At 49.5% G+C, this 13,510-nt stretch overlaps 1 protein-coding gene across 4 annotated transcripts in view; it reads right to left on the reverse strand.

Moving 5' to 3' along the window:
- Prkag2 (protein kinase AMP-activated non-catalytic subunit gamma 2) overlaps nucleotides 1-13,510 on the reverse strand; it is a 152,368-nt gene that overhangs the window by 10,182 nt on the left and 128,676 nt on the right. For all 4 annotated transcript variants that reach the window (XM_048340494.1, XM_048340493.1, XM_048340495.1 and 1 more), the window contains 5 exons: nucleotides 6,705-6,786; nucleotides 5,476-5,534; nucleotides 3,789-3,834; nucleotides 1,871-1,925; nucleotides 961-1,087 (listed from right to left, as the gene is read on the reverse strand). In XM_048340494.1, the coding sequence (XP_048196451.1) occupies nucleotides 961-1,087; nucleotides 1,871-1,925; nucleotides 3,789-3,834; nucleotides 5,476-5,534; nucleotides 6,705-6,786 (369 nt within the window). The remainder of the gene's footprint in view (nucleotides 1-960; nucleotides 1,088-1,870; nucleotides 1,926-3,788; nucleotides 3,835-5,475; nucleotides 5,535-6,704; nucleotides 6,787-13,510) is intronic.

A 13,510-nucleotide genomic window follows, 5' to 3' on the forward strand; every position in this document is an offset into this window, starting at 1 on the left:
GACAAAGCATGAAGCTGTGTAGTTTTCGGTGGCATTGGGGTCATTAGCTCAGGGTTTTGTGCTTGCCAGATAGGTAAAGTACCATTTGAGCCATAGCTCAGTTCTCTCTCGCTCTCTCTTTTGACTGTTGTTCATGGGACTTGAACTCAAGGCCTGGGTGCTGTTCTTGTGCTTCTTTTGCTCAAGGCTAGTGCTTTACCACCACTTTGAGCCACAGCTCCACCTGTGGTTTTTGAGTGGCTAAATGGAGATAGGTTAGCTGGAGATAAGAGTCTCACAGCCTTTTCTGCCTGGGCTGGCTCTGAACCGTGATCCTCAGATCTCGGCATCCTGAGTAGGTAGGATGACAGGCGTGAGCCAGCAGTGCCCAGAGCTTGCTTTATTTTTCAAGTTGCCTTCTATTTATTACTGAGTGGGTCTCAGATCGTAACTCTCCTACTGCCACCTCTTGCATAAGCAGGAGTGACAAGTGTGTACCACTACGCTCAACTTATTGTTGAGATGGGGGTATCACTTTTTGCCTGGGCTGACTTTAAACTGCAGTTCTCCTCTCTGCCTCCTGGGTGGCTGAGGTATGAGCCATCATGATTCCCCCTCCCCCCACCCCCCAAACTCTGGCTGGGTTTGCTTTGTGCAGAAGTCCTACATGAGGATAAATGAGGAGCTCATTCATAAGCGGCTTTGGTTCCTAGGCACATTAGGTGACGCTGTGTCCCCTTTAGGCAGAGTATTCTCATCGTTTTAATTACTGTGATACTGTGCTGAAAGGTGATTGCTTTTTGATGAGAATCACTGAGGAGGCACAATTCTAACAGCAGTAAACTGAGAGACTGACTAGCGGTTAGATGTGGGACTTCACAACTGGTAATTCCTCCCCGCTGGGAGTCCCAGGAGCCAGTGGACTTGAGGCAAACTAAAGTCAACACAACTGGGTCTTCAGAAACACTAGGAACTACTTACAAAAAGCTGGAGGAACTTGAGGATTCTTTTGTGGGTAAGAATATAAAGTGCATTTCCACTGATAGGATCAATAACTGGCAATCTGTGGATTTTGTTTTTGATCAACGAGTATACAGCATCGAAGAGGCTGCGGGAAAATCCATTAGAGCTGTTAGGAGGCTTCCAAAGAAACTCAGCACACTCTGGCCCTCCCGGCCTCCATGCACTTCCGGCGTGGACGGCCCGCCTCCAACATCCCCTAGGAGAAGGCTGGTCCAGCTGCGTGCCTGCCGCTCAGACCTGTCCTCCTGGCTACTCAGGAGGCTGACGTCTGAGGACCACAGTTCAAAGCCAGCCGTGCAGGAAAGTCTGTGAGGCTTTTTGTCTCCAATTAACCAGCGAGAAAGCCAGACATGGAGCTGTGGCTCAAGTGGGAGAGCACCAACCTTGAGCAAAAAATGCTCAGGGACAGCGTCCAGACCTTGAGTTCAAGCTGCCTGCCCTCCCTATGTCCCTCGCTTTGTTTGCTTTTGTGCAGTAGTGGCTGGGGCTTGACGGGGGGCCTTGTGTTGGTTGTCCTCTAGCTTTTTTTGCTGAAGGTTGGTGCTCCACTACTTGAGCCATACCTCCGCTCCCAGCTTTTTGCTGGTCAAATGGAAGTAAGTCTCTTGGGTTGGTTTTCCATAAGCTGGTCTGAACCATGATCCTCAGACCTCAGACCCATGAGGTGCTAGGATTTATAAGCGTGAGCCACTGGCATCTTGCTTGCTAGGATTCCTAATGTCCTTTAAGTTATTAAATTTAGAATCTGAAGTTAAAGAATCTGGTCCCATCTAGATTAGAAAACATGTTTGTCTTTATGTATGTACTGCAGTAACAAAATGCACAAATTACAATGAATGTTTTCAAAGGAAAAAAATCATCAGTTTACCTTGCATCTGGAGATATATTCACTAAAGGCTTAAATGTTTCTTGTAAATACAGCTCTGTATTTATGGAAAGAAAAAATGCAGTTAGTAGCATATTGGCTCTTTGCAGTGACTACATACATTTAAATGCCCTTCAATTTACAGATAATAGAAAAATTAGCCCCTCCCCAAATTAAATACTCAAAGCTATTGTATTAATGACAACAATAAGTTACACAACTCCATTTGTTTTCAGGAGGTCATTGAAGCTAAGTATTTTACAGATTAATACTTCAATGGCTATTTATAACATCAGGAAAGTATGAAGATATTTGGCTAAAGAACTGGCAGAGACCACTATGTTCTGCTATGTTAAAAATTACTCTGATGAAATGAACCATTAGGAAACGGTTCAAAAGAAATTTCATAAGCTGAAAGGTAAAATCAGTTATAGCCAACTTTGTTCTTTACACGTTCTTTTTCTTTTTTTTTTTTTTTTTTGACCAGTCCTGGGCCTTGGACTCAGGGCCTGAGCACTGTCCCTGGCTTCTTCCCGCTCAAGGCTAGCACTCTGCCGCTTGAGCCACAGCGCCGCTTCTGGCCGTTTTCTGTATATGTGGTGCTGGGGAATCGAACCTAGGGCCTTGTGTATCCGAGGCAGGCACTCTTGCCACTAGGCTATATCCCCAGCCCCTTACACGTTCTTTTTCAAACCAAATGAATGCTCCAAAACCTAGTGTGTCTTGGGACTCTTTCCAGCATATAGAAACTTCTCTGGTAAAGATATCAAGTGTAATGAATCTGCTCTGTCAGGGTCTGTGTATGGACGGTGGCTGAGAACAGTTGTTACTATCACTCCCAAACACAGTGGATGGAGAAACGTAAACACAAACCCTGGCCAGCATGCAGCAGGATTGGTAAGAAGGCCGTGTTGTGGTGTCAACTTGTGTAGTCACTTCCTAATTCCACGTTGACTTAATGCATTTGGCGGGGCTTCATTAAAGCCAAAATAAATCAAATGGAAAAGCCATAATAAACCAAATGCATCCCTCAATGAAACCCCTAAGTCTATGGAATTCAGAGAGCCCCTTGCGACCTCTAACAGATGCTCAAATTTCTCAGCCAGCTAGAAAGGTAGCTTATCCTATCCAGTCTACTATGGGGTGTGTGTGTGTATGTGTGTGTGTACACTAGGGTTTGAACTCAGGGCTGTGCGTGGGGCTTCAAAGTGGTTAGCTGGAAATTAAAGAGTCTCACGGACTCTCTTTGCTTGGGCTGGCTTTGAACTATGATCCTCAAATCTCAACCTCTTGAGTAGCTAGGATTGCAGGCGTGAGCCACTGGTGCCCAGCTGAAGACTCTTGAAGTGTGAAATGTCCCTCCCGTGTGCTTGTTCTACTTCTATCCTGGCTCTCTCTCTGAGCACTGGACGGGGGTCCTCTCTACTCGGCCAGCATCCCGTGGTCCCCACCCCCACAATGCCCTCTCTCTTAGGAATCGTCTAGATGAATACCTTCACCACCAGGACTGAAAATGGGCTGCGCTCTGGGAAATAGCATTGTGATTGCGAAATGTGAATTTCAGTAAGACAGAGTTCTTGATGCTATTTCCTTGTTATCGGTCCAACCAATCCAGTTTGCTTGCCCCCCGTTTGGGTGTAACTCGTCAAGAACCCACAGGGAGGGCGGTGCTTGGTTCCCCTCGGGCAGCTGTGTGGGTTCTCAGTACCCCTCCCGCCCACCGTTGATTTCCCCTCCCCCGCACTGTGAACATGCCATCCATCACACTGGGTAGTGACGTGTATACTGGATTCTCAAAATGAAAGCAGAAACTAAAAGAACGTTCTAGCCACCATGCCACCAGGCAGAGGGAAAAGGACCTGCTGTATTAACACACCGTCTTCACACCACGTGTAACATTGCTCACGTCACGAGTGCTTACCCCTCCACGTTTCAATCTTATGCTCCTCTAATTCATAAATCTGTACCTGCAAATAAAGAAAATTCTTTCTTACCAATGTTAACATGTACCACAGATAAATGACTCCGAAAAGAACATAAAATATCGCTTTACCACAGCATTTTTGTCTCTAATTAGATAATAATCTACTGCTGAGGTTTATTATGTAGCACTTGCTTCATTTTACCAAAATTATCCATTTAAATCATACTTGAGCAAGGCACAGGCCAATATAAGGACAGTATGTTCACTTGCATTTGTAGTATTTAAGAAACCAGACATGTCACATGACATAATAGAGACCATTCACGGTCTTTGATAAAACTTCCTTCTATGAAGAAATTCAGTTCCACATTTCTGTATTTATTTAGTCATAGTCCTGGACCCTGAACTCAGGGCCTGGGTCTGGGCTTTGTCCTGAGCTTTTGTGCTCAAGGCTGATGTTCTATCAATTGAGCCACACTCGACTTCTGGCTTTTTTGTGGCTAACTGGAGAGTGGCGGTTAATACAGAACCTCACGGACCTTCTTGTCTGGGCTAGCTTTGAGCCACCATTCTGATGCAGCCCCCCGAATGTCTAGGGTTACAGGCCTGAGCCAGTAGTGTCCCACTTGTTTTTGTATTTTATGTGGGAATTAACTCTAGTCATGTGCCACATTCGGTCTGTGCAGTGCTGATGTTGGAGCCGTCTTAGCTCGTGTAACAACACTCTGCTGGGTCTACACACAGTGAAAAGGAAAACACACTTCACACTCGATAAACACCACACCCTATACCAGACATCTACCTATTACTCCTAAAAGGCAGGTACTCCATACTATAGACATTAAATAAAGTCTATATCTAGTCCTCTTCCACCATTACAAACAAGCAAAGACCAACACCAAGCTGACAGAATGACACATCCATTATGTGTGGTGTTTGACAGAGGTGGGAGTGGCGGAGCCAGGTGTAACCCCAGCTAGATGGGAGGGAGAGGCCGGAGGGTGGCGGGCTGAGCCTGGCCCTGGCAGGAGCAAGACCCTAACTGAAAACCCAGTAAAGCAACAGGGGCTGGGACAGTGTTTGCCTCGTAGTGCGAGGCCCTAAGTTAAAGAAAAAAAGAAAGACAGCAGTCTCCAAACTCTCGTCTCCTCGTTCAGCTGATCCGGGCCCAGGAGCTGCGCTGCCGGCATCAGCCAAAGCAACCCTTTCCCACTTGGTAGAAACCAGGCAAACCTCCACGCCTTCCATCTTCATTCTTATTTCTTTTAAATCAATGGTTAAACAGGTATCACACTGCGGGTGTGACGGAGCCTAGTTATCCTCACACGGTCACCTGTCCAGATGAAGTCCATGGCCACCCCATCTCCAGAGAGCCCTCCCGGGCCCAGCCTGGCAAGACTGACGGAATGGCTGGGAAGTGAACAGCAATTCTGACAACCCGAATAAAGCCGCTCTTTCTATTTTTCCCTGAGAATACCTTAAGTTTCTAATATATGTCGAGTTAAGGCCATGCTCAGTTAATGGGATTAGTGGTTTTACACTGATTTTCCTTATTTACAGCTCTATCTATAGATAGATGGGAAATCAACCACCTTGACCACAGTCCTGTACTTTACTCCCTCCCACGTACATCAGTGCATATAGCTCCAAGTAGTGGAATAAAGTGAAGATGGCCACCACTTACCATAGGTGATTTATAATATCTATGTAGTATATTTATGAAGTCTGTAATTGTTAGCATTCCTAGAACAACAAAAAATTAAATGTTAGGAATAAAACTATGGATATTAAAATATAAGGGAATTTTGAAATGACAGGTGAAGCTGTAGTACCTCATGAGTAGAGCTCACTAATTATAGAGATCTTAAACACTCTTTTCATTTATTATTAAAAGTTTTAGTGTACTGTCTATACCAAGCTGGGCACAAGAACCTACAAGAACCTAGCTGGAAATAAACCTGATCTTTAGTATGCGATTAATAAAGAGTATCTGAAAGATCAATAAAAGAAAGCATCTATAAGCCCAGTTACACAAGAGGCCGAGATCTGAGGACCATGGTTCAAAGCCGGCCCAGGCAAGAAAAGTTTGTGACTCTCATCTCCAATCGATCACTTCAAAGGTGGAAGGGCAGCTGTGGTCAAGTGGTAGAGAGCCACTCGTGAGCCAAAGAGCTCAGGGACAGCGTCCAGGCCGAGTTCAAGCCTGCTGCCAAACAACAACAACAACAAAGTGTGGCTACCTGTAAATAATTGGAAATACTTGACTGCACGGGGACTATGGGACAGTGCTTTCAGGTTTACTCTGCGTAAGTGGCTGTGAGGTACTTGTCGTGGTCCTACATGAGCTGGCTGGGATGCGGACCGGCGGCTGTATCCTGAGCCGTGGGTCCCGTCATGGAGACGAGGAGACAGGTGACCCGGCCCGCGGCACCGGGGCTGCCTGGGAGCCAGGAGGGCCCGCGAGGCCTGGCCACGGCACAGCAAGCCCCGATGTCGAGTGCCCCCACGCCGCCGGCTTCAAAGACACTAAAAAACAAAGAGGGAATCCAACCCAAGCACAAGAGTGCCGGGAACGCACTGGCAACCCGGCCTCGGCCAGTGTGCAAAGCAGCCATGGAGTTAAATTAACCCGGGGGGGCGGGGCTGAGCGGGGCCTGGGCGCCGCCTCTGAGCTTCCTGGCTCAGGTGGCTTTTTTGGTGGTGAGCTGGAGGTAGCAGTCCTTTCCCGCCTGGGCTGGTTTCGAACACGATCCTCAGTGCTCAGCTTCCTGAGTCACTAAGATGACCCATCGGTGCCCGGCCAGAATGGAGTTTTATCTGGGCAACATGCCGAACCCCAAAGCCGCCCCGGCAGGACACGAGCCCGTGTTCTGCGGTCTCCTCCCAGCCCCGCCGCCCCGGCCCGGGGCTCACCGACGAAGCTCTGCTTCTTACTCTCCCACAGCGGTGCCGCGCGCACCCCGTTGGCTACCAAGGCAAAGAAGGCCTTTTTAACCTGCAGAGAAACCAGAGAAACAAAGCGGACCTTGAGTGCCGGGGGAAAAGGACCTCCCGATACCTTTCACGCCACATCTCACCGGTGACCGCCCGACGCCTGTTTATTACACTGAGAGTGGAGATTACTTTTTTCCCAAACTGGCACATTGCAATTAGTTTCCATTTACCTAAACACTGAAGACGGGTACACATAAACGTCCTATGATTAAAACTGTGCAAAGTAATTCTATGTCAGATGAGTTTCTTCCAGATATGATTAACAACTCATTTGGAAAACAACGAAGCCATTCATTCCTTCATCCAGAACGGGACACAGAGGTTCTATCGGATTGCTCAAAAACGAAAATGAGTTTAATGTGTTCAATAACAAGTCGAGCGCATGCTCTCATTCCCAGGGGTTGTGAACGAAAGGTGTGCAGAGGCTCCGGGCGCCGTTCCATGCTGCTAGAGACGGAACGCTCCTGTGGCTCCGACTCAGGGTAGCGAAGGCCTTGCACGCGAAGGGCCGCCTGTGTGCACACACGCTACCTCGTTTAACTCTCTTAGCAAATACTTCGGGGGTACTACAATCTAAGCTCTATCACGTTTGACGATTAATTCATCACCAACAGCTCAGTGCTAAAAATGATCCTCCAGCAAGCGTGAATAGGGAAAAATGGTCCAATCTTATTAACAATCCAAGACGTGCAAATGAAAACAAATTGCAATAATCATTCATGGCTGCCGCTAGTTTGGCTCTCCGATGCTCCCGGAAGGGCTATGTCTAGAAGGCTCCCTCCTCTGCCCAGGGCTCTGCTGGGAAGTGTGTGTGTGGGGGGGGGGGGTGACTAGGGGGTGGGGCCTAGGGATAGGAGGTTGGACACTAGGCACAGGTCCTTCAAGGGGCTGCTGGGATCCCAGCCCCTCCCTTGGCTTCCTGAAGTGGGCAGCCATCCCGGCTGCTGCTGTAGCCCGGACACACGGGGCCCCTGAGGGCCCAAAGCAACAGGGGCATGAGACCGTGGCCGCAGACCTCGGAAGCCCTAAGTCACACTAAACCCCTTCTCCTCCCAAGTTGTTCATCTCAGAGCTGGGAATGTGGCTTAGCGGTAGAGCGCTTGCCTAGCATGCATGAAGCCCTGGGCTTGATTCCTCAGCACCACATAACCAGACAAGGCCGGAAATGGCACTGTGGCTCAAGGGATAGAAGCTAAAGGATAGTGCCCAGGTCCTGAGTTCATGCCCCAGGACCAGCAAAAACAAAACAAAACAAAAAAACATGTTATCTTGGGTATTCTGTCACAGAAGTGCAGGGTTAACAGATACTAAAATAAGCCAACATTTTTAAGGTCTAGCTCCTTATTTTAGTGCTATTTTATTTGCTAGTCCTGGGGCTTGGGCTCAGGACCTGAGCACTGTCTTTGGCTTCTTTTTGCTCGAGGCTAGTATTGTACCTCCTAAACCACAGCGCCACTTCCGGCTTTTTCTGTGTATGTGGTGCTGAGGAATCGAACCCAGGGCTTCGTGCATGCTAGGCAAGCACTCTACTGCTCAGCCACATTCCTAGCCCTGAAGTGCTATTTTAAAAACCACAGGTGGCACTATTATTTATTTTTTTTTTTTGGCCAGTCCTGGGCCTTGGACTCAGGGCCTGAGCACTGTCCCTGGCTTCTTCCCGCTCAAGGCTAGCACTCCGCCACTTGAGCCACAGCGCCGCTTCTGGCCGTTTTCTGTATATGTGGTGCTGGGGAATCGAACCTAGGGCCTCGTGTATCCGAGGCAGGCACTCTTGCCACTAGGCCATATCCCCAGCCCGGCACTATTATTTTTGGGGCCACAGGTTGTATCATGAATCACTAAACGACTCCTACTGTTTTTCCTATAGCCTTTTCTCTACTGAACTCTTTTTGGAAGGGGAAACTCCAGAATCAAAAATCACGGTGGCATTATTAACGTATTTTGGTGGTACTGGAGGTTGAGTTCAAAGCCTGCTCTCACCAGGCAGAGGCTCCACCTTGACCCACTGCTTTGTGAACGGGGTCTCATGGCCAGGCTGGCCCGGAATGTGGTCCTCCTCACGAGTGTCCCAGATGGCGGGGACGATGCTACCGGCCATGCCGGCCAGCTACATGGATATTGGGATGAGATGGGGCGGGGGGAGTTCTTAGAAACTCTGCTTGGGCTTCAAGCCAATCCTCTGGCCTCTACTTCCTAGGTGCTGAGGATTACAGGCGTGAGCCACGGAGCCCTCCTAACCTGGCACTATTTTTACTATTGGAAACTAGAAAACAGTCCATCGATTGAAAGAAAATTTGTTAAACACCAGCCTACTACTATACTCCTGGGAAAAAGTATTAAGTAATGTTTAAATACTAAAAAGAAAATCCAAGCTGGGCACTGGTAGCTGGCACTTGTAATCCTAGCTAAACCGGAGGCATTGAAATGAGGGGGATCATAGTTTGGAGCCAGCTTGGGCAGGCGACAGTTCAGGAGACTCCTATCACCAATTAATTACTAAAAAGCGGGAAGTGGAACTGTAGCTTAAGTGGCAGGCCACCAGCCTTGAGTGAAAAAGCTCAGGGACAGTGCTCAGGCCCTGAATTCAAGCCCCAGTACCAGCATGCGCATGCGCACACACACATATACACACACACACACTCAAATAAACATGGATCGTTTTAAAGAAAGGCAGTAATAGCTTATGGGTTTCACAGACACAGAAAACAAAGCATACTCTCTTAAAATCTTGTCAGAAGGGGTAGGGAAAACGAGAGGGGCTGGGCTAAGGAGGGTGGAAGGGGATGGGTATTATAGAAATAGACTGCTGGCATAAACACAGACCGTTATCAGGAACTGTATCGGGAAGGGTGCGGGAGAAGGACAGAGGGAAGCCATCCTACCACGTGCAGGAATGTCACAATGAAACCTCACCTCGTAGAGCTAATGTATGCTAACAAAGCCAGGGAGTTATAGAAGAGGGATTGTTACAAAATAACATTTTATTTTATTTCTATTATTTATAACCTGCAGTCACGGAGAAGTAAGTTACTATCTTCAAGTCTTTATTATTGCAAAGTTGGAAGACGGTACAGGAAATATTAAAAAGATGTGGGTTTGTCTCTTAACTCGGGGAACAAATGATTTTCTGTCCGTAAAGATTCTTCCTGTTACTTTCCTCTCAGCACATTAAAAATAGTCTTTCTCTCTCTCACACACACACGCGCACGCACAAAAGAAGAACACTGGAAATCAATGCAGGATGTACAGGATCTGCTAAATGGTTTTCTAGAGCCAAGAATAGCAGCAGCAAGACAATCATGGGAAAGAGAGAGAACTTGAACGACTGTCTAATTCCTAAGGCACAGCAAAGAAAGAAAAGATCACAGGACGCGTTATTATAAAAAACAGGAGCATAGGTATCAGGGGAAAGTAAGATGAAGGAAAGAGGTTTATTAGATAATGGGCCAGAGGCCTGGCTCAGCCGAAGAGCACCTGCCTAGTACTGTCATATCCTGAGGTCAAAAAGACAAGAACACAACAGATTTCTCCTTGGCCACCCTGGTAGCTGGAAGTAAGGAATGGTATCGTCAAAATTATTCTACGTGGAAATAACTTCCAGTGCTTTCCTCGGGAACGGGGAGGACTGGACGTCTGAGTGCACTCAACAATTAAATGGGCTCCTTCTGGGGAGGAGGTCAATGGTTTTTGTGCCACGTCATACTTAAGTCTATTTATATGTACTTTGGAACATTCTAGATTAGCCAGAGTCCCATTCAGAGTCACTCCCTAGCATGAGCCTGTTGTACTTCACACCCCTCCCCCAGTTTTACTCTTTTCTGGAATATTTTCTAGCATGTCCTCTGACCACATACCCACTAATTGGTCCAAAGATTAGTGTATCGTATTTTAATAATCCATAGCAATGACTGATTGACTACTGGCTGACTGCTGGGTAGTGATTATTCGCTGCTGTCCCTCTTGGGTTCAAGTCCTCTGTCGATTAGACGGTGCCATCCACAAAGCCCACGTCCATGTCCCGGTGCCAGGTGAGGCGGAGCTGAGCGCACACCGGGCTCCAGCCTGGGAGGTGGAGCCTGCTGCGAAACAGAAGGCAGGGGCGGCCTGCAGGGCGTAGGGCCTGGGCTCTGTCCCCGAGGTCTTTTTGCTCAAGGCAAAGTGGCAGAACACTACTTTACCACTTTGAGCCACAGCGCCACTTCGTTTCCTGGTGACCAGAGGTGACAGCCTCGCGGACCTGCCTGCCCAGGCTGTCTGTGAACCATGATCCTTAGATCCCAGCCTCCTGGCAGAAATAAAATGTTAAGCTGTTATGTATAAGACACTGCTAAAGCTGATACCACTACTGGGAGGAGAAGACTATTTAATTCTTAATGCTCCCACTAGTCCTGAAATAGGATTCTCCTATGAGATCTGATTGACTCACAGCTCTTGAGGTGTCGCCATTGAGCGTCACCAAGCACTCCTTTTCTTCTGCGCCACTGGGTTGTGCGCAGGGGAGGGGACAGGACGTTGGGAGAGTGTGCCACCATTCCAGTTACTGCGCCAAGCTGCCTCAGCTCCAAGCCCAGGCTGCTGGCTCCATTTTGTGGCCGGGAATTGGTACAGCAGATTTTTGCATTGTTGGCGGGGTTTTAGGCTCCAAAAACAAAGGATAAAGGAACGCGATAAGGGTCTCAAGGCCGGGGAAGGAGGCCCTTTGTGCGGGGATTCCACCCACCCTGCCTCACCCCGGCAGCAGCTGGGTGCGGCCCCTCACATTTTCATGCGCAGAGGAGGAGTTTCCTTCGGGCCTAACTTCCACCCAGATGCACCAGTGGCCGCCAGAGCTTTGCCCTTCTAATCCAGTCCCGGTGCTGTGGGGCCGGGAACGGCTCCGCCAGGCCTTCCTGTACAGCATCTGATTCCATGTGTCTGGCACACGTGCGACGTTGTGCCCTTTATCAAGTCCCGGCTTGTGCTGGAGCTGGTCATCTGGAGAGTGCTGCCTCTCAGGCTTTGGTCTCCCCTCTCGCTCACTCGGTTACCTAGAAGCTACTCAACACCCGCTTACGTTAACTTTCTATTCAAATAACGTCTGCGGCTTCGGCCTCCAAACCGGCCTCGGGTGAGCTGAGGAATCGGCGCAGGATCGGAACTGGTGTCCTGCCCTGGGGCAGTGGGGAGCCAGCCGTGTTTTCTCCAGGCATGCCGTGGTGCCGGGGCTAGGAGTGACGGTGCCACGTGGGGCCCCGGGCAGCAGTGGCCGCTGTGCCAGCCGCCGAGGCAGAGCCAAGGCCCCCGGGACTCGCGTGGGGGGGAGCGCCGTGAGTCATGGTCGGCCCGAAAGGAATCCTGTAGCTATGGAACCAAGGCTTGCAAACAACGCGCATGCACAAACATGGTTCTGCGCGATGGGGCCACATCGCTGACCGCTGAGCTGGGTGTCGGTGTGGGAAGAGTGGGAGGTCGGTACCAGGTACAGGGACACACGGATGCTCTCTGGGTCAGACAGAGTACCCCAAAGAAACAACTTAAGGGAGGAAAGATTCGTTGTACACGGCTTCAGATGTTTCCATCCACCATGGGGTAGAGCCGCTTGCCTCATGGTAGACAGGAAGCAGAACACTCAATCTCATTGCTTACAGACACTCCCAGAAGCGCTTTACCAATCTCCTAGGTGTTTCTCAACCCAAGCACGTGGACAATCAAGACTGGCATCACTCACTTGGACCAAGCCAAGACTCCCGGATCCCAGTTATTCATCCCCTCCAGGGCAATGGAAATGGCTGGCTCTCCAGTGTGTGACAATCACCTGTGTTCGTTTGAAAGCCCGCTTACAAGCTTTCCTTGGCAAACGCTGCACTTACTCAAAGAGCAGCCCTGACTGCCCTTGCCCTGTATCAGGGACAGGTTTCGGCACACCCCGGGGCAGGAAGGAGCTTCCATGCAGGAAGGACTGTCAGGTCCTGCTACTTACGGCCGCAGACACGCGGGGAGCAAGTGTGGAGTGAGGCCCGGCCAGCGTTAGGCAGCCGGCGTTAGGCAGGAGCGGACGCTGGCCGGGCGCAGCGCGCCGCTGTAGGGGGACTCAGCACAAGCTGTTCAGTGAACATCTGTGTAGCTGCAAGTGGCTCTCACGGCTTCTCGGTCGACTGGGTAAAACCCAAGTGGTTGTTGTGTGGGTTGGTGGTGAGGATTTCTGAATCCACAGCTCAGGAGACAGGCGCTGCGGAACAGGCTCCTCAAGCCCAACCTAAGGACCTTCCCTTGGGGAGCCTCGGAGCAATGCGCAGCAAGGGAACTCCTTCCCCGAGACGCTCCGCACGGGCTGTGCTCTGGGGGTCAGCACATGGCCGGGACAGACTCGCTGGTTTTGTGAATGACACCCCTTGGCAGCAGAGGGTCATCTGTGTGGTGCTGAGGAATCGAACCCAGGGCTTTGTGCATGCTAGGCAAGCACTCTTACCACTAGGCCACACTCCCAGCCCTTTTTTTTTTTAAGTTGGTTGTAGGGCTTGAATTCAGGGCCTACGAGCCGTCTCTGAGCCTTTTTGTGTTCAAGGATAGGGCTCTACCACTTAAGCCACAGAGCCACTTCTGGTTTTTGAGTGGTTAACTGGAGATAAGAGTCTCATGGGGGGCTGGGAATATGGCCTAGTGGCAAAAGCGCTTGCCTCCTACACATGAAGCTCTCAGTTCGATTCCCCAGCACCACATATATGGAAAACGGCCAGAGGGGGCGC

This window comes from Perognathus longimembris, chromosome 2 (genome assembly GCF_023159225.1).
Source record: "Perognathus longimembris pacificus isolate PPM17 chromosome 2, ASM2315922v1, whole genome shotgun sequence".
Taxonomy (NCBI): Eukaryota; Metazoa; Chordata; class Mammalia; order Rodentia; family Heteromyidae; genus Perognathus; species Perognathus longimembris.